The following is an 18,409-nucleotide window of genomic DNA, read 5'->3' on the forward strand; positions in this document are numbered from 1 at the left end:
ATGTCTGCTCCATACGAGAAAGCAACTGGTCGGTTTCTCCTATCTTTGACAAGCCAAAGCCTCTTCAACGTCGACTGATCAAGTGTCTGAATTACCAGTGCAAGAAAACGCCGTACCCGTCCAGCACGTTCAGGCGTATCCCCAGTCTCCAGAAATGGCACAGCCGCCTCAGTAGTATGGCAAATTACTCCCCAGGCTTTCTTTCGAGAAGGACTAACATGTTTTCCAGTGCGGCTCCTGGTGTGCAGCCGCAGCAGCCTTATTATGGCACTCCTCCAGCGGTTGCCGGCTCTCCGCCCCCTCAGCACATGGGTATGCAACAACCATACGGTAGCCCTATGCAACCACAGCAGCCTGGTTACTTTACACAAGTAGCCCCAGGACAGCCTCAGTCCCCGCCACTTCAACAGCAGTATACACAATCTCCTGTCGGTGCAATCTCGCCGGCGCCACAGCAGCAGCAGCAACAGCAACAACAGCAAAACTCAAATGAAAAAACGTACAAAAACGCTACTCCCCTCGCTGTTCTTGGCCGTAGCGCAGCTCCCGTCGACTGCCCTGCGTGTGGAAATCGTTGCATGACCAGAATCACATACAAGACCGGCAACACCACACACGCTTGGGCTTTTGCTCTCTGCTGTCTCACTGGCCTCTTCTGCTTCGTCCCATATCTGATGAATGGATTCAAGGATGTTGACCATCACTGTGGTAGTTGTGGTGTCTTGCTTGCCACCTGGCATAAGAGCGGCACCGTAGACGTTCATCAGTATTCTTAATCCCCGTGTCTTAAAAAAAATTTTGGGTGGGGGCTAGTATGGCTGAGACCCTCACTTGGGGATAGGTTACGATGATGACGGTGATGATGAAGATTTTGATTTATTGCAGATACTCCCTTTCGTGTTGTGGTAGGCTGTGTTCAGTTTCGTCCTTTGTCTGGCGCTGGGTAATTTATTGTTCTGAAGAGCTGATTTCTCTATCCAATCATCCAATTTACTGTTTCGTCAATCTATGCTGCCAATTGCACCATAATTTCGTCTCAATGTTGGTTGGATGCATCCTTGCGTATCTTTGAGTTTGGAATCATGATGCATTGTTCAATGGAAATTTGAGATGTCAAACTGAATTGGTCTCCTTTTTTAATTTGTCTTCCTTTGCCAATAAATATATTCTTTAATTTGACTGCCAACTCGTATATTTGCAGGTGTGATAATTAACATCTGGAAGCATTCGGTCTCGCCGTTGAAGAGGATATTCAATTGCTATTGTTTTGGCTAACCTCCTTTGACGTTTCCTCGTCTCTTATCTGCAAGCTTAATAAAACTGATCATGATCATTTTTGGAGCTCAAACCAATGACAATGCCTTCATTTCTAACCGTCTGGTGAATTGTTCTGAGCAATAATTATCTGGTTACGGTTGTTCCGCCTTCAGCAGGTATCATCACGTGTAAATGTCCTAAAAGGGTAGCTTAATTGATACACGCTCTCAGCCAATCACTTTGCAGGATGGAAGTACTTAACGCGTCTCGTCGGAAAGAGACGCGTTCCTCACGCGATCATTGGCTCGAAGGGAAAGAGCGAGCCTTCGCGTCTTGTTTCTCTACTTCCTCCTCTAACTTTATCCGCAATCGCCGTTGTTGAGCATCTGCAGCCTTCATTTTTGACAATTTTCAACTACTTCTACGTACCATAACATTTCTACTCTACGAATCGGTTTCTCTGCTCAACTACTGTCAATCGTGTCACTTGGATAAATTGTCTCTGCTCGCCGCTCATTTTATCCGGGCCTCCTTGGGCCTTTTCTCCGCAACACCCTGAACGATTGGTCCGGACTCGAAATAATATTTCGCAATGGATGGAATACAGCTCCGCGATGAGACAGTTCGCGATCGGATTCGAGCTGCGGAAGAGTTTCTCGACCCTAGTATGTATCCTAGCTTCCTGTTTCGATCGGCGCCGATGCAGTAAGGACCGCTTGGCTAACCTGCTTCACATAGATGATCCCCGCGCGCGAAGGTCCGTATTCCAAACTACGACTCACAAAATATGATGTGCTTTTCCTCTTAGCGTATAAGAGCTGACCGTTACTCATAGCTACCGGGCCGATATCATTCTCATGCTAAATCGTGGTCTCAGACGACTTCCTGTACGCTCCTACGGTTATCCGCCAATCCCAGAAACTATTCTAACATAAGACAGGTCAGCCTCGACGACATAAGAAACCACAGTCGAGAGATGGCGGAAGGGTAGGTGGAACAATGTACTTTCTTTTACCGCGCAGAGTCTCATATGTCTACAGTCTCCTCAATAGCCCTTTCGACTTCACGGGAGCATTCGATCAAGCGCTCAGAAATATCGTCACCACAATACCTAACCGCCCAGCGAAGGAAACAGCAGATGATGTCGTAAGTTGTTTTGATAATGTGCATCGAATTTTTCCACGCTAACCTTTCTACTAGGTTTATTACTGCGCTTATACTGGAAGCTTTGGAGATTTCGCTTGCAACCCCCGTACGCTAAGTTCTATGCATTTGAACCGTATGGTGTCTCTAGAGGGTATTGTTACAAGATGCTCGCTGGTTAGACCTAAAGTCATGAAGAGTGTGCATTACAATGAAGAGAAAAACACCTTCCATTTCCGAGAATATAGAGACCAGACTATGACGGCAAGTGGAGTCACTAGCACTGGTATTTATCCTCAGCAGGATGACGAGGGTAATTTGGTATGGTTTTGCGTCCCAAGTTCTTATTATTATGCGACTAACCCCGGTGCAGCTCGAAACCGAGTACGGCTATAGCAACTACCGCGACCATCAGACCATTTCCGTCCAGGAAATGCCAGAACGTGCTCCAGCCGGGCAGCTGCCTCGAGGAGTGGATGTGATTATGGACGATGATCTCGTAGACCGAGTGAAGCCGGGAGATCGTATTCAGCTCGTCGGCATCTATCGGTCTCTGGGCAATCGAAACGCCAACACCAGCAGCGGCACCTTCCGCACACTCCTCGTTGCGAATAACGTGGTTATGCTCTCCTCCAAGTCTGGCGGTGGCCTTGCGGAGGCCACGCTCACTGATACCGACATTCGGAATATCAACAAGATCGCCAAGAAAAAGAATGTGTTCGACCTCCTGTCTCAATCGTTGGCGCCCAGTATCTATGGGCATGACCATGTGAAGAAGGCAATCTTGCTGATGCTCTTGGGCGGTATGGAGAAGAACCTCGACAATGGAACCCACTTGAGAGGTGACATCAACATTCTCATGGTCGGTGACCCTTCAACCGCCAAATCTCAACTTCTGCGATTCGTCCTAAATACTGCGCCATTGGCTATTGCGACGACTGGTCGCGGATCTTCCGGTGTTGGTTTGACAGCGGCTGTCACTTCAGACAAGGAGACTGGCGAGCGTCGATTGGAAGCTGGTGCCATGGTTCTTGGTGACCGTGGTGTTGTCTGTATTGATGAATTTGACAAGATGAGTGAGATTGACAGAGTGGCCATCCACGAAGTCATGGAACAGCAAACGGTCACCATCGCCAAGGCGGGAATTCACACATCATTGAACGCCCGATGTAGTGTGATTGCGGCTGCCAACCCAATCTACGGTCAATACGATCCTCACAAGGAGCCGCAAAAGAACATTGCACTTCCCGACTCTCTTCTGTCACGTTTCGATCTGTTGTTCGTCGTGACAGATGATGTAGACGACTTTCGGGACCGTCAAATCTCTGAACACGTCCTTCGCATGCACCGATACCGCCAACCGGGGACCGAGGAAGGTGCTCCCATTCGTGAGCAACAGAACCAATCCCTTGGTGTTGGTGTAGAGCAAGAGCAAGACGCAAATCGGCCTACCGAGGTCTACGAGAAGTTCAACATTATGCTTCATGCTGGTGTGACTGTTACCACTGGACGGGGGTCTGGCCGAAGGGTTGAAGTGCTCAGCATCCCCTTTATCAAGAAGTATATCCAATATGCCAAAGTCAGGGTCAAGCCGGTCTTAACAAAGGGTGCGGCCGATCACATTGTATCCACATACTCTGCTCTCCGCAATGACGAATTAGAGAGTAATCAAAGGAGGACCTCACCCATGACAGCTCGTACCCTCGAAACCCTGATTCGTCTTGCTACCGCTCACGCCAAGGCTCGGCTTTCGAATCGTGTTGAAGAGCGCGACGCACTCGCTGCCGAATCGATACTTCGATTTGCACTCTTCAAGGAGGTCGTGGAGGTCGAGCGCCGGAAGCGTAGAAAGGTCAACCGAGGCGCAGAGGAAGAGGAGGAATCGAGTGAAGAGGAAGATGAGGATTCTGAAGAAGAAGAAAATGCACCTACATCTGGTCGCACTGGCACCACACCGCGAACGCCCCGCCGTGGTGGGCCACGGACCAGAAGAAGCGGACCGGCTGGGGACGATAGTGAGGACGGAGACGATAATGACGGAGATGGCAGTGGGCTTTACGGAGTCAGCCCCCGCACCCAGCGCACTCAGGCTACCCGGACAACCACCCGCTCTTCTGCTGCCGCTGCCGCTGCCTCCTCCTCCAGCGCCGCACCACGAGGAAGCCAGTCTGAGTCGCAGTTCTCAATGGCCAGTTCGCAGCCAGCGTCGCAGTTGTTGCCCACGCAAACGGACGAGGATTCTCAGCAAAATGCTGCAGCTGCAGCTGCTTCTTCTTCCTCGGCCGCTGCACCAGCTCCACCTTCGGCTGCCCGTGTGCAAGCTTTATCTGCCGCACTTGGTCGATTGATTAATGGGCCACTGTTCAGAGACGATGCCGCTGATGTTGCGCCTCTCGTGGATGCTGTCAATGCACGCCTCGGCCGCGGTCAGGAGCCGTTTGAGCTTGACGAAGCTGAGGCCGTGCTGGAAATCATGAATGACCAGAATAAGATTATGTAAGTCTTGACCTCCTATATTTTTTTTTTTTTTTCCATCTCCACCTCTTCAACAGTATTCGCTGACTTGTTTGTTTTATAGGTACTCTGGCGGCGTTGTCTACAAGATATGATTTCGTCATTTGAAGGAACAGAGTCCAGTGAAGACTTTGTTGGGTTCTTCGGGTAATGGTGTACTGGCGCTCACTTGAGATTGCATGGAGTTATGGTTGAGTCTATCGTCCAGTTCAATTGACTGTGGTGGATGTTCTACTTTTCTCATTTCGTCATATTCCCTTGAAATTTATATTTCACATGCTCATCTGCGTCTCGTATATTACATTGGGCATGGATATGGTACTTTTCTTTCTCTGGGTATTGCAGGGGGGTTAATGGAGGTTAGCAATCAGATTTATCAGCATGTTGTTAAATAGTAATGAAATGAGTTATATTTTATTTTCCCCCAAGATGCTTTAAATTTTGATTATACAAGATGAGAAAAGGAAAAAGATGAACAGTGTAAAGTGGGAGAGCTTGTGGCGGTTCAAGGGAAAAGATATAGAAATAAAGGGAAAAAGGAAAAGGACACTTTGAGAAGAGATAAAAATTTTTGAGAAGAAGTATGGTCATCATACTCAAAAATCAAATAAATTCTATCCCATATTCTGGCTTGCATGTTGTTGTTGTTGTCGACGGCGGCGGCAGCGGCGGCGGTGGACCGTGGAGAGTTGGAGCAGGTAAGGTAAAGGGTGAAGCTCCAAAGAAGCCGATTTGATCTAAAATAACCACCACATGGAATGAAAAAAAAAAAGGAAAAAAAAAAGAAAATTGCCTATACACGATGACCTGGTTCAAAAAGACAAACGACACTTTAAACCACAACCTCGCCTCCGTCAACATACACGGGCTTCCAGGAAACAGAAGCGCCATCTTGGCCCTCGACATCACTGGGCACGCGGGTGTCCATGGGACTGTACAAATACCAGCCCTTGAGCGAGGAGATGGCAGCGCGGATACGGGCCTCGTCGAGACTGCCGCCGATGCCTTCGCCGAGCTTGTCCTTGCCGGAGTAGACGCCGACCACGAAGACCGGGTGGCGACTGTGGCGACCGGTCTCGCTGAGCAGGCGAGCAATGAGGGGCTCGAAGCCCTCACGGGCACACAAGCGGCTGAGGTCGCGGGTCGGTTGGTTGAACTGGAACAAGGCGGCAATGTCGAGCTGGCGGCTCAGGAAATGGTCGTGGAAGAACTTCTTGGCGGCAGGGCGGCCAGCGTGGAGGTAGAGGCCGCCGAAAATGGCGCGGACGCAGTTGGCGCCGGCGTGCTCGGCGGTCTCGCCGCGCTTGTCCTCGACCGTGACGCCCGGTGCGAGTTCGGGTCGCTCAGAGGCTTCCATCTCCGTCTTGGGCTCGCCGTACATGTTGTCGTACACGACGCGGGAGCTCATGCCCCGTCGCCAGCCCATCTCTTCGTTGGGGCGTCCGCTGGTGCCCTCGGCGGGGGTCTCGCCGGGAGTCAGACGGGCGAATTGGAGAAGGCCGGGGTCGACTTCGCCGCCGGGCTCGGCGGCCAGCTCGATACCCCATTCGTGCCGCACTTGTGAGAGCGCCTTGGGCCCAATGTATGCGTACACGGCTTGGAAAAGTACCGTCAGGGGTAACCGTGGATACTTGCACACCAGGTGCTCGGCGGCATAGTAGCCCAGGAGATTGTTTCCGAGGGTTCGCAGCGAGCCGTTGTTGAATCGTGGAGCGGGATCCGCGCTCGGGTCGACGAGCGCGCGTGCCAGCGTCTCCAGCGGGAAGCGTTCGGGGAGCCCGAGTCGAGCGTGCAGCGCGGCGAGCTTGGCCGAGGAGCGTGCGAGTTCGGGTGGAGGAGACGGATATTGCGTAAGTGTCTCGTAGTCGTATACGATGTCTTGCTCGGCGGACGATGGTGGTAAGGATGAGATGGGTTCGGATGAAGGCGAGGGCGAGGAGAATGAAGAGGAAGAAGAAGTTGCAGGCTCTGCAGGAGATGTTGCGGAGGGTTGGGATGATGAGAGCGAAGGTGCTGCAGTAGCAGCAGCAGTAGCAGCGGCAGCGGCAGCTGTGGCGGCTGGTGCAGACGGTGCTTCAGATGATGAAGCGTCTGTTGCAGCGGAATTGGATTGATATCTAACGTTCAGGCTGCGAGCAGCACATGGGCGTGAGATGGAGAGATGAGCGTGACAGGCCCGTGTCGGCCGTGCGGACAGCACCTGGCCGCACCATCTCTCAAGCCGTAATCGATTCATCTTGTCTCCAGTATTATGCTCCTCCGCATTCAATCCCAACCGGCTCGAGCAATTGGCTTCGTGGCGAGGGCCAGCACCAAGCGGTCTCTTGGGTGCTTTGTCGTTGTCGAGACGGTAGATTCGGGAGTCTTGTGTCTTTGAAAAATTCCCAAAGTAGTCTGATGGAGCCAAAGTCGCGAGACAAGAGAAGTACCAAAGTACCAAAGTAGCTTTGAACGGGAGTGGATTATGTAATCACCTCCCAGCTTGGTCTAGTCACCAGGGCCCCGTAGTTCACCCACTTGTCTCCCCCAACTTGGCACCATCTCCACATTAACGATTAACTAGCTTAGGCGCACTGGTTCCCTTTGGTCTATACGGCTCATTCAATCAAACAATAATCATACAAATCTTGCTTTATCATGGATCACAAAATTGAAAAGGACACGCTGAAAGGCGAATTGGTGAAAGGTGCTGCAACGGCTCAAGGTCATTCTGGCGGAAAGATTCCGTGAGTCTCTAGACGCTGGTCCCATCTTACCAACCCCAACCGTCAACATTACCGAAGCCCATAGCAAAATGACGCGCAAGAAGATGATTCAATATGCCAAAAGCAAGATTATTGATGCCTATCTAATGAGCATATTTATATAGATATCCCAAGCATGTCTGGTCTCCGGCAGGTGGTTGGTATTCGCAACCTGCCAATTGGCGGGCCAATACCGCCGCCGTCGCTGCCGTCATCATTGGTCTCTCCGCGATAGCATTCAGTATTAGCAGTGACCGTGAGACACGGTCAAAATTCCCCGAGCCGGGCAGGTTCTTTCCGAGTCGATGGTATGCTTTGACGAACATTGGTCCAAATTGGATCATATCATATCACTAACTTTGAATTTCTTCCCAGGTGGAGCAGACAGATTAGAGAACATGAGCGTGGGGCCGCGAAAGAGACTCAGTAGGAGGACCCTGATGCATTTATCATGAATTACGCGCATATTATGGTATACCTTTGATTTGGCCAAAGACATACTCGGGCATCATTTCTGTTATGTGGTGGTATGGGGTTACATATCAGGGCTGTACATACGTCTCCAGCCTCTTTTTGAATTCGTCAAGGCGTTCCTGCACTTGGACACCATTCCATGTCTCCGTGCCATTTTCATCATAAGCAAGCGTGGGCATACCAATCTGCTCAATGGCAAAACTGGCTGCCACTGAACCCCATATGGCCGCTTCTTCGACGTTTTGCAGCCGTACTAAGCCCACTGAGAGAGCCCCTAAGAAGGAGTTACCACCCCCGGTAGGATCAACAACCCGCGAATTTGAACCCGTGACTGGGTCTGGTTGATGATAAGAAGGCAACCATCGCCGTCTCCCTCTATGGGCGACATAGCACCCATCTTTTCCCGCTCTTACAACGACACTGCCATTCTTTTTAGGACCAATTCCTGCCTCTAGCAGAACACTGCATTGATAGTCGAGTTGCTGCTGGTCGATGTCTTGTACTTGAGCATGCTCACTGAAAATATTGCCGTGCCAGAAACCATTAATCTCTTCCAGATTCGAGCTGATACAGTCAACTAATGCAATCGCTTTGAGGCAGTTTGGCAATTCTTCTGGTGAACACAGGTCGGACACCGGCTCCCAAATGAACAGCGGCCGTTCAGCTGCTTCCGGGGAGGCAATCTGCTTGCGTCTAGCAAGAATACCTGTCACGAGGTCGATGCATCGCAAAGGGGAGCACACGAGGTGAAAAGACTTGGATAGGAGGTGCGACGGTGGGAGAGATTCGTGAGTCAGCCGGAGCTTGGGGGTCAGATACTTGAAGCCTAATATCCAGCGCTTTTCAGGAAGCTGTTCATTCTCAGTCATTCGGGAACGAATACATACCTCTTTTCTCGCCCTCACCATAGCCGTTCCATCCTCTTGTAGTCAGTCGCTCTGGTGTCTCACGGAAGACACATGCCGTATCCCATCGTTGTATAAGCTCATAGACTTCGTCCGGGAAGTCGGAGCCAGCGTCCACAATCCATCCGACCGTTTTTGACTGTGGTGAAGGTGAGAGAAGACGAGCACCGATAGCAGCGAATGAGCCAGCACCTCCTGGAATGTTGTATACTGAGGGTATCGGAGGTTGAAAGTGTATCTCATCTGAGAGAAATGAGTAAAGCTGGATCCATCAGTCATAAACGGTTACTAGTTTCGCACCTATAATGAACATGCCAAGACTGCAAAAGTCAATAGTTGACTTGGCAGTGGTCTGAGATGCCATCATGATATGTGTATTAGCATAAGAAATCAAATAAACGAGGCTCTATGGGTGAATGCATTGTACGTTTCTGTGTACGATACCCGCAGTCATTTCCTTATCTCCGTCACTTCGATTATCGCTACCGAAATGATCTCCGGCTAATTGCGCCGGGTAAGCAATGGTTAAAAAGTAAGGGTTACGCATCCACCCCCAAGGATCATTCGGGGGAGCTTACCCGTATCGCCTGCAACAACTGCTAACTACCTATCTCCTATACATTACACACTTAACACCTTTAGCGTTTCATTATTTTCTCTCAATCTTACAACTTGTTCCATAGGTTTCAAGTTGGAGCTATTCCCATAGATCTCTGCAGGTCTTGGTTCACCCTTAACGAGTCTCGGGCTCTGTGTTACCTCGTACTACAAGGGGATTCCTCAGAAATTGGGGTCTTACCCCCTTAGTGCAGCTACTTGCCCATCATGGCACCGAGCGGCATGCATAACTTAACTACCCTAATCAAGCGGTATGTCCTCCAGCTAGCATATGAATGATAAAACTGCTCTATCTTTTCTCCATGCCATTTTCAATGAATGTGCACGCGCTTGACCTGGTCAATTCCATCAAATCGTCATGCCACACAACGCGCTGACTAGACTTCTTCTCAGGCTTGAGGCCGCCACCTCGAGGTTGGAGGACATGGCGCAAGCCACCTTTGAGAATCAAGAGACGCAGACAAAGCAGACGTCGCAAGAGCAGACTCCCACTGTCAGCGGCCCTGATTCTTCCGCACCAGCTCCGGAAACAACGGAGAACAAGCCATCGCCATCCAAGCCGGTGCAGGAACCCCTTTCGCCGGCGATTGAGGCTTTTGATGAACTGATCAAGGGTGATGTTGCGGCATACGTGAAGAAAAGCGAGGATTTGGGTGGCCTCGTGGCTGAACAAGTAAGTTCTAATGAGCATATGCTTGATCGACAGGAATTGTTCTTACTAAGATCCAATCATTAGGCCATTGGCGTCCAACGCGCATTCGAAGCACAGCGCCAATTCCTTGTCCTCACCACCAAGGCTAAAAAGCCGGATATTCAATCGCCAGTTTACATGGAGACCCTCACTGGGCTCCAGTCCACCATGGGCGCTGTGAGCGACATCCGTGAAGCGAACCGAGCTTCTCCCCTCTCCAACCATCTTACCATGGTCTCCGAGGGTATCACAGCCCTTGGCTGGGTTACTATCGATCCAAAGCCGGCCGACTTTTTGGGTGAGATCTTCGGCAGTGCCCAGTTTTATGGAAACAGGGTTCTGGCGGAATACAAGGAAAAGTACGATTAGCTATGATCCAAGCTCAAGACAACCATCAGCTAATACAGTCTAGGGATAAATCGCATGTTGAATGGGTTCAGTCTTTCTACCGGATCTTCAGAACTCTCATCAGCTACGTCAAGGATCATTATGCAATGGGTGTGACGTGGAACAACAAAGACGGAGTTGACGCCAAGCAGGCGATGCAGGAGCTTTCATCAGGTAAAACCTCAACTCAGGCGACTCCTACCCCGACCTCTGCCGCTGGGGGTGCTCCCCCACCGCCCCCTCCGCCTCCGCCTCCGCCGCCGCCACCGCCAGTGCCTCAAATGGACAGCCCACTTCCGCCTCCTGCTGCCAAGAATGTGCCTACTCCCGACATGGGTGCGGTGTTCCAGGAGCTAAACAAGGGAGAGGCCGTCACCTCTGGCCTGCGCAAGGTCGACAAGAGTGAGATGACACACAAGAATCCTTCGTTACGTACTACATCATCTGTGCCGCAGAGGAGCGACAGTAGCTCCTCTATTGGGCGCGCGAAATCACCAGCTCCGCCCGGCACGAAGCCGAAGCCGGAGAGCATGAGGACGAAGAAGCCGCCCAAAAAGGAACTTGATGGAAGTAAATGGTTCATCGTAAGTCTTTCTCCATTTACATTATTTCCTTTCTCCAGCAATATCGGTGGGAGTCGGTGCCATTAGATCTTCAATGCTGAAAGCTTGATTTTTAGGAAAACTTTGAGAATGAGCAGTCTCCTATCGAGATCCAAGCCTCCATTCAGCATTCGATTCTTATTACTAAATGCAAAAACACAACCATCCGCATCATCGGCAAAGCGAATGCCATCTCTATCGACAATTGCACGCGAACATCTCTCATTATCGATTCGCTCGTCTCGGCCGTTGACGCGATCAAATGCCCCAACTTTGCCATTCAAGTTCTGGGTACCTTGCCAACTATGATGCTCGATCAGGTCGACGGCGCTGCCATCTACCTCAGCACCGAGAGCTTGAACACCGAGGTCTTCACCAGCAAGTGCACGAGCATTAACGTCAATGTGCCCCCTAGCTCCGAGGAAGAGGACTACCGGGAGTGTCCACTTCCTGAGCAGCTCAAGAGCTACATCAAGGATGGTAAGATTGTGACAGAGATTGTCGAGCACGCCGGTTAAGCATTTGATGCTTCTCTGTGACCTTTAAGGATCTTGGAGGCACATTAGAGCACATGCCATACCTGCAACCATATGAAATCCACTTATCTTAGAAATATTCTTTTTGGATGAGTTGCACTTGAGCAAATTGCATAGGTTGTACATTAGATTGTATTGCACCAATAAGCACATAAGCCAAAATAAAATTTCAAGAATATTAATATTGTCAAACTTTTTTTATTCCCGGAAAGTGAAATAGTATGCCCATGCCTAGAGTCAAACTGACTTAGTTGTACAAATATCTGAGTTGCATCCGTCATGATGCCGGCATAACTGAAGAATATCCACCAGACCCTTTTAGGAAATAGAAGATCGTTATGAGGTGTGCGGAAAATTTGCGTGGTAGATGATGAGTCGAAATAAAACCACAAGAGCGCCGAACCCTAGTAAGAAAGTCAAGCAAGCAAGTCAAAAAAGTGTCATCAAACGCGCAAGGCACAGGGCACAGGGCGCTTAAGCCTCCTTGGTGTCTTGCTTCTTGCTCTGGCTGTCACCGGCGCCACCATCGACTTCGTCGTGGCCGCGCTTCTTGCTGGCGGCGGCATCAGCGGACTCAGCAGCCGGGGCGGCAGCGGGAGCACTGGAAAAGCAAAGTAGAGATTAGCATCGGAGCGAGACTTAAGCTAAACAATGAATTGATAGAGAAAGAGGGGAGAGGAAGAGATAAAAGGGCGGGCTATAACAATGCAGATGTAAAACGTACCTCTCGTCCTTGGGCTGCTGGGCACGGTTGTCGTGTCTGCCACCACGGGCACCGCCGCGACCACCACGGCCACCACGACCACCGCGTCCTCCTCGACCTCCACGGCCTCCCCGGCCTCCGCGGTTATCTCTGAAACCACCCCTGCGCTGGTCATCGCCTTTCTGGTTGGCTCCGCGCCATTTGTCAGTGTTTGGCTTGATCCTGCCAGCAGCAATCTCGGCGGCCTTGCCCTCAACGTAGTCCTTCTTGCTCTTGATCAAGAGATCCTCGCCGTTCCACTTGGGCTTGGGGTCGAGGGCAAGGAAAGCCTGCTGGGTCTCGGGCTTGTCGAACTCAACGAACACACTGCCCTTGAAAAGCTTAGTGTAGGTGCGTCGTAGACGGACAGCGTTGGTAGGGCCATAGGGCGCAAAGAAGGCCTCGATATCGAACTGCGTGCTGGGAGTCTCCTCGCCGAAACCCTTGGCATAGATGCTCCGGTCAAGAGCCTTGTCTTCAAAGACCTTGACGCCCTCGCCAGCGTTGGCGTTTTGAGCTTCCTCGCCAAGGGGCACCTTGCGCTTGACGCCCTCGTCCTCGGTCACATCAAGAACTGTGCTCTCCTTGAGAGCATCCAGAACGGCAGAGTACGGCTGGAAGTGACGCATGCGCTTGAAGCTGTGCAGAACTTTGATGGGCACAGCGCGGTTCTTGCTGCCACCCACGCGGTCCAGGAGGAAAGCATCGAAGGGGAGGTTAGAGTCGGAGAAGTAGAACTCGACCTGTGCAATGTTAGTTGGTGATAGTTGTGACTACATATGCATGGAGAGGTGAGCTTGCCTGCTTCCGAATCTCATCTGGGTCACTGGATTCCTTTTGCGCGGTGAAGTCCGACTTAACATTCCGACGGTGCTTAGGGTTCGTTGAGTAACGAGGGGCCGGAGCCGTCTTTTCCTCCTCCTCCTTTTGAGGCTCTTCAGCCTTTTCCTCGGCCGGCTGAGCAGCTTCTTCTGTGGTCTTGGGCTCGTGGGCCTGCGTCTCGTTCACAGTCTGGTCATTGGGAATAGAAGTAGCCGCGGGATCGGGCTCAGGTGCCACAATTTTCTGATCAGCCATGGCGATGAAGGTGTTGATTTATGTTGTCCAGTGGGTATTATGCGATGTCTGGTGTCAGATATGTTCACTCTAAATCACACACAGCTCAATTCCAAGCGTGGGCGCGTGTAGAGCAATCGCGGGATAACCACACAAATAAATTCGTCTTTGACTCGGAAAAAGTTCAGAACGCGGATAGACAAATGGTACTTGCAGCGTTCCGTAATCGGTGAATTTTGTTCCGTGGGCCAGCGAGCAGCAACCAGTGAACCTCGCAACAAGACAAACAAATCACAGATGGGCATAGCGACCAGAGACGCTACTTGCGATCTCTGTGCTTAGTCATCCGTCTTTTCCATCGTGGATGCCGAGCAGGAGGACGGAGAGAAGAGAGTGCTTGGTTTAGCAGTCGACATTTCGCACTTCCACGACAAGCCTTGAGGCGTACACATCTGCCCATCATGCGGAAGAAGTTTCACGGTCTCAAGAAGATTGTAAGCATTCTTTCCCCCCTTCAAAATTGAACCAATTACCGCAGCTTCTAACACTTCTATGTAATAGAAAATCCGGCAGTCATGGAATAAGATCAACCTGTACAACATTGCGAGATCAAGGCCGCTGAGCACAGGACATTTGACGTTTTTCCAGCAAAAATGGGCTGCGAAGGCTGCTGCACGCGCTTACCACGGTGAACAAATTCGGGAAAAGCAATGGCAGCGCATGTTCAGCCGACGCCTTGCCTCAGTCGTCCCCATGGACCACCGATATCTGGCAAGATTTGATGGATCAGAGCAGGCAGCAGGAAGGGGTTCTGGGTTGGATCCAAAACCTGATGAACGGGTTCGTCCCGTCGCCCGGACGCCGTACATGAATATGACTTTTGCTCCGATTGAGCGAAGATTAGACACGGCCATATTCAGAGCACTGTTTGCGAGCAGTACCCGCCAGGCACGGCAAATGGTTGTGCACGGATTCGTCAAGGTCAATGGCAAGAAGGTTCGCATTCTCTCATTCCCTTGCGCTTTTTCCCGGGAAGAAGCATGGCAGTTGAATTCCCCTGGCTGACTTAATCTCCGCACTAGATGATATATCCCGGCTACTTGCTTAACCCGGGCGACATGTTCCAGGTTGACCCGGAGCGCGTGATGTTCGCCACTGGCGCAGAAAAGGACAAGACGGAACGTCGAGAGAGCCGAATGCTCAAGCGATCAAAGAATAGCGAAGCTGGCGAGGGCGAGGAGGCTGGAGAGGCTGCTGCCGAGTCTGCAACCCCCGAACAGCAGAAACCCAGCGAACAAACACCCAAAGAGGCCAAAAAGATGATCAATGACCTGATGAGCCAAGCCAAGGCGCTGCTCTCCGGCTCCAAGGACCAGAAGGTCTCCGCGAAGCGCAAGCAAGATATCCGTGCTTTCCAGCGCACTCTTAAGCGCACCCTCTCCCAGTCATCCAGTTCGGTTCCGACAGGCCTTACCGACAGTCTCGATGCCCAGCTTATGGAGCTCACGTCTAAGCTCTCAATATCTTCAGATGCCGAACAACCCCAAACCCCCGAAGGATCTGCCTCGTCGGAAGGAATATTCACGCCCGAAGACAAGGCTGCCTTGAGAGAAGCCATGAGAGAGATGCGCGAGAACCCAATTGATCCCACCAAGCCATATGCGACGCCCTGGCGGCCTCGCCCCTTCATGTCTGCATTTGCTTTTATCCCGCCTTTCCTTGAGGTCAACCAGAACATTTGCTCCGCTGTCTACTTGCGACACCCCGTCGCTCGGCCAGGCTTCGCCGAGGTGCCTACTCCTTTCAGTTACGAGATGAGCCAGCTTGCTTTCAACTGGTACCTTCGCCGAAGGTGAGCCGGGCATGGCACTTTCAACCTCTCCTCTTTCTTTGAGTTTGGCTCGGTGGAAAAATGGTATTTGGCCGATCACTTTCTTCCATGTGTCGGCATGGGATTTCTTTGCTCATGGTCCCAAGGCATTCCGGGATTGTAGAATATGTACATTATTTGTAGCGACTTAGATGGCGAAAATTAGATGCTTTAATTCGTTCATGCAAGATACGTTACGTCTGCTAAAGACAGTGCGCGACAAGCTGCGAAAACGTGTTTACATCTCTCATTATTGGGTTGATATATCACTCATGTGCATGACCGAGTGATCTTTATTGCTCTGAACTACCGCCACGCACCCGAAAGCAGCACAGAGAGGTTGACTAATTTATCAATTGATTTCAGTCATTAATCAAAGAATCTTGGATAGTTAAGTTTCAGTTAATCAACGCCGTACATCCTTAAGTGCCGCCTTTAAAGTAAGGTGAGAGATGGATCCCAGATACCCACGCAGTACTAATTAAAAATCTGAGGAACATCTGATGGTATATGAAAGAGATAAAGAAAGATCAAGTCCCGCGTTAGAAGAAATAATTTGACAATCATAGTCCTGACAATACGGCTGACAGCGCCATTTTATCATAGCGAACATATTTGCCGCGGCCGCGATCAAGCTCGTGGTATCGATCCCAGAAACGAGCATAGAGCGGCTCAATATAGCGTTGCACCTCTCTGATCAAAAGAGGTTTAATGTCGCGATCTATCGCGAGGGTCTTGTGACGGGTGAGGAGCTCGTCAAAAGTGCTATTGAAGTTGCGGAATTTGTCCTTGATAGCATCCTTGTCTTTGCTATTAAGTGCCTTGACTACGGCAGCGGAATCGACACCACCGCTGCCCGAAGTTGGCCGGCCTGCGCGACTCGTGTATTGAACGTCCAGCAGGTACAGGGAGACTTCCTTCCAGGCATCGAGGTATAGGTTGGTCCCCTTCTTCTGCCAAGCTTCCATGCGGGCGCTGGAAGTTGAGAGGAGGGAGTGGAGATCAGATGATCGGATCATCCGCTCGATGACAGCTAGGTTGTTCGAGACAAATACTCCCTGGAGCACTCTGCCCTTGAGCAGCGCCTTTGCTCTCTCTTCAAGACTGGCCAATAAGGTGTCTACAGTATCTAGGACGTAGTGCGCGAGGAGCTGTCGCCCATCGGCCCCAACATCGAGTGTACTGATAGGAACTCCCTTGGCAGCGGATGAGGATGGGGGCGACGTCCAATTACCGTCGCCCAGGGCCGTGAGAATTGATGAAAGCGCCGGTAGATAGGCCGTCATGGTTTGTAGTCTCGTCATGACTTCTGTTGTGGTGGGCAGCGCAGAGCCGTCCGGAGGAAGAGCACCATGGTTTTGGATACGGCGGCGGGTGTCATTGAGCAATTCGTATAGCGACGCTTTCGCCGTTTCGCGAATGTGCTTCAACGCATCTGACAGCGGACCTTTCAATTCTCCGGTGGAATGGTCGAGTCGAAAAGCAAGCTTTGTGACGATGTCAATAATCTCATATGCGAGAAAACAGTCAGTCGTCAAATTGTTCCTTATATGGGAGTTTAATTCTTGCAAAGTGCGCGAGAACTCGGCCAGTGAGTCGCGGCAGGTGAGATTGAGTACTCGGCCCCATTCCTCGCGAGAAAAGACAGGTGTGATAATCTCATACTCGGCAAGATACATTGCTTCCAAGGATTCGGCATAGGTTCCAATGCCACTAGTACCTTGCTGGTAGATGGCATCGTGCGCGCGCTTCCGTGCGGTGTTGACCGAGGCTGCCGCAAGATTCTGAAGGCTGGAATTAAGGTAAGGGCCCCGTATATCGGCAAATATCTGTGCAGTGGGGACAGCTGTTCCGTGGGACTGTGCGGACGTCTCGACATAGGAATTTATCAGAGCTAGCCGCGAGATCTTGTCCTGTTCAAAGACGGGAAAAGGGAGCTCTGTAGAGTAAAAATCAGAGAGTGATACACATATTTAATCTCGAATTGCCTTACTCTTGGTGAGATAATGCAGCGGCTCCACTGGACGGGCATCTTCGTTCACCAGATCTCGGAACAAAGACTCAAGCTGTTGGCTCCCTGATTTCAATAGGCTATTCAATTCTGAGATGGCCTGTTGGTTGGCCCGAAGATTCGTGGACTTGAGTTCAGACAATGCAGTAGTAATGCGTTTTAGAGAGCCTAGGAACTCCGATAATCCAACCTTGCCAATCCTGCTAAAGTGTTAGAATACGAGCTATTAAAACCCAGGTATTTTCACGCACCCCGCATGGATAATTCGGTCTTCTCGAGCTTTAAGGTCTAGTGGTTGGCGAATATGCGCAATTGCTGAATGCACTCGATCTATATCTGTGATAAATGTTAATATCCTGTTCCAGCCCGCTGCTGGGACACATACTGGTATTTACAGTCTGCAATCGTTGAGTGCTGCCGTATATGGGTCCAATAGCTTCCTGCACGTTTCGTCCGCTAACTTCAAGCCGAGTCATAGAAGCTTGGATCTTCTTTGTTAACCCCTTGAGCTTCTCCATATTTGCGAAGAGCACCTCCACCTCCGCGCTCTCCTCCGCATACGCCGCACTCCGTGGTCCAACCATGATGGCAATGGGTGAATGCGACGGATATGGTCAGGATACACAATTGCGCCGGACAAGAATAGAGGAGAGACTTTAAATATGCATCATCTGAGTTAGGAAAGAGAATGGAATGTAATCCTTTTACGGATTGGATTCGAAAAGTAAATGGAGTTATGAGAGACAGGTTCCCATATGAGCTTGGTTTCCCTTGGTAGCTCACTACCCTAAGTTCGGACCCCGCATTATCATTATTCCGCATTAGCGCAAATCTTCGGCAAGGAACCGCTGCCGCTAGT

The 18,409-nt window shown here is 50.8% G+C and overlaps 9 protein-coding genes across 9 annotated transcripts; 5 read left to right on the forward strand and 4 right to left on the reverse strand.

The window, feature by feature from the left end:
• Positions 1-776, forward strand: L228DRAFT_267405 (hypothetical protein; the record flags this gene model as incomplete). The annotated part of the gene is made up of 3 exons (XM_018334987.1): positions 1-28; positions 99-174; positions 230-776. The coding sequence occupies 3 exons, from the start codon at positions 1-3 to the stop codon at positions 774-776; spliced, it is 651 nt and encodes a 216-aa protein (XP_018188953.1).
• Positions 777-1,655: 879 nt separating this feature from the next.
• On the forward strand, positions 1,656-5,274 carry L228DRAFT_246170 (DNA replication licensing factor mcm3). Its single transcript, XM_018332344.1, has 8 exons — positions 1,656-1,922; positions 1,996-2,014; positions 2,093-2,144; positions 2,198-2,244; positions 2,298-2,403; positions 2,458-2,721; positions 2,774-4,896; positions 4,979-5,274. Exons 1-8 carry the CDS (start codon positions 1,850-1,852, stop codon positions 5,007-5,009), a joined length of 2,715 nt encoding a protein of 904 aa, XP_018188954.1. The 5' UTR covers positions 1,656-1,849; the 3' UTR covers positions 5,010-5,274.
• A 56-nt stretch (positions 5,275-5,330) lies between these two features.
• On the reverse strand, positions 5,331-7,285 carry L228DRAFT_246171 (ribonuclease III). Its single transcript, XM_018332345.1, has one exon. The coding sequence runs from the start codon at positions 7,148-7,150 to the stop codon at positions 5,747-5,749; it is 1,404 nt and encodes a 467-aa protein (XP_018188955.1). The 5' UTR covers positions 7,151-7,285; the 3' UTR covers positions 5,331-5,746.
• A 266-nt stretch (positions 7,286-7,551) lies between these two features.
• Positions 7,552-8,088, forward strand: L228DRAFT_267408 (hypothetical protein; the record flags this gene model as incomplete). Its single annotated transcript, XM_018334988.1, has 3 exons — positions 7,552-7,640; positions 7,784-7,966; positions 8,034-8,088. The coding sequence occupies 3 exons, from the start codon at positions 7,552-7,554 to the stop codon at positions 8,086-8,088; spliced, it is 327 nt and encodes a 108-aa protein (XP_018188956.1).
• L228DRAFT_282134 (Ribokinase-like protein) lies at positions 8,083-9,440 on the reverse strand. Its single transcript, XM_018335960.1, has 3 exons — positions 9,338-9,440; positions 9,020-9,280; positions 8,083-8,958 (listed from the first exon to the last, which is right to left on the reverse strand). The coding sequence occupies exons 1-3, from the start codon at positions 9,402-9,404 to the stop codon at positions 8,201-8,203; spliced, it is 1,086 nt and encodes a 361-aa protein (XP_018188957.1). The 5' UTR covers positions 9,405-9,440; the 3' UTR covers positions 8,083-8,200.
• Positions 9,441-9,632: 192 nt separating this feature from the next.
• Positions 9,633-12,029, forward strand: L228DRAFT_229220 (hypothetical protein). The gene is made up of 5 exons (XM_018330496.1): positions 9,633-9,906; positions 10,049-10,328; positions 10,392-10,705; positions 10,759-11,317; positions 11,413-12,029. Exons 1-5 carry the CDS (start codon positions 9,863-9,865, stop codon positions 11,851-11,853), a joined length of 1,638 nt encoding a protein of 545 aa, XP_018188958.1. The 5' UTR covers positions 9,633-9,862; the 3' UTR covers positions 11,854-12,029.
• A 43-nt stretch (positions 12,030-12,072) lies between these two features.
• On the reverse strand, positions 12,073-13,840 carry L228DRAFT_246174 (hypothetical protein). The gene is made up of 3 exons (XM_018332346.1): positions 13,415-13,840; positions 12,596-13,356; positions 12,073-12,472 (listed from the first exon to the last, which is right to left on the reverse strand). Exons 1-3 carry the CDS (start codon positions 13,688-13,690, stop codon positions 12,346-12,348), a joined length of 1,164 nt encoding a protein of 387 aa, XP_018188959.1. The 5' UTR covers positions 13,691-13,840; the 3' UTR covers positions 12,073-12,345.
• A 235-nt stretch (positions 13,841-14,075) lies between these two features.
• On the forward strand, positions 14,076-15,881 carry L228DRAFT_260236 (30S ribosomal subunit S4). Its single transcript, XM_018334240.1, has 3 exons — positions 14,076-14,163; positions 14,231-14,665; positions 14,752-15,881. Exons 1-3 carry the CDS (start codon positions 14,131-14,133, stop codon positions 15,523-15,525), a joined length of 1,242 nt encoding a protein of 413 aa, XP_018188960.1. The 5' UTR covers positions 14,076-14,130; the 3' UTR covers positions 15,526-15,881.
• A 68-nt stretch (positions 15,882-15,949) lies between these two features.
• L228DRAFT_260237 (hypothetical protein) lies at positions 15,950-18,270 on the reverse strand. The gene is made up of 4 exons (XM_018334241.1): positions 17,936-18,270; positions 17,802-17,886; positions 17,533-17,750; positions 15,950-17,478 (listed from the first exon to the last, which is right to left on the reverse strand). Exons 1-4 carry the CDS (start codon positions 18,132-18,134, stop codon positions 16,103-16,105), a joined length of 1,878 nt encoding a protein of 625 aa, XP_018188961.1. The 5' UTR covers positions 18,135-18,270; the 3' UTR covers positions 15,950-16,102.
• Between the last annotated feature and the right edge of the window lie 139 nt (positions 18,271-18,409).

Source organism: Xylona heveae, assembly GCF_001619985.1.
Source record: "Xylona heveae TC161 unplaced genomic scaffold L228scaffold_4, whole genome shotgun sequence".
Lineage (NCBI taxonomy): Eukaryota > Fungi > Ascomycota > Xylonomycetes > Xylonales > Xylonaceae > Xylona > Xylona heveae.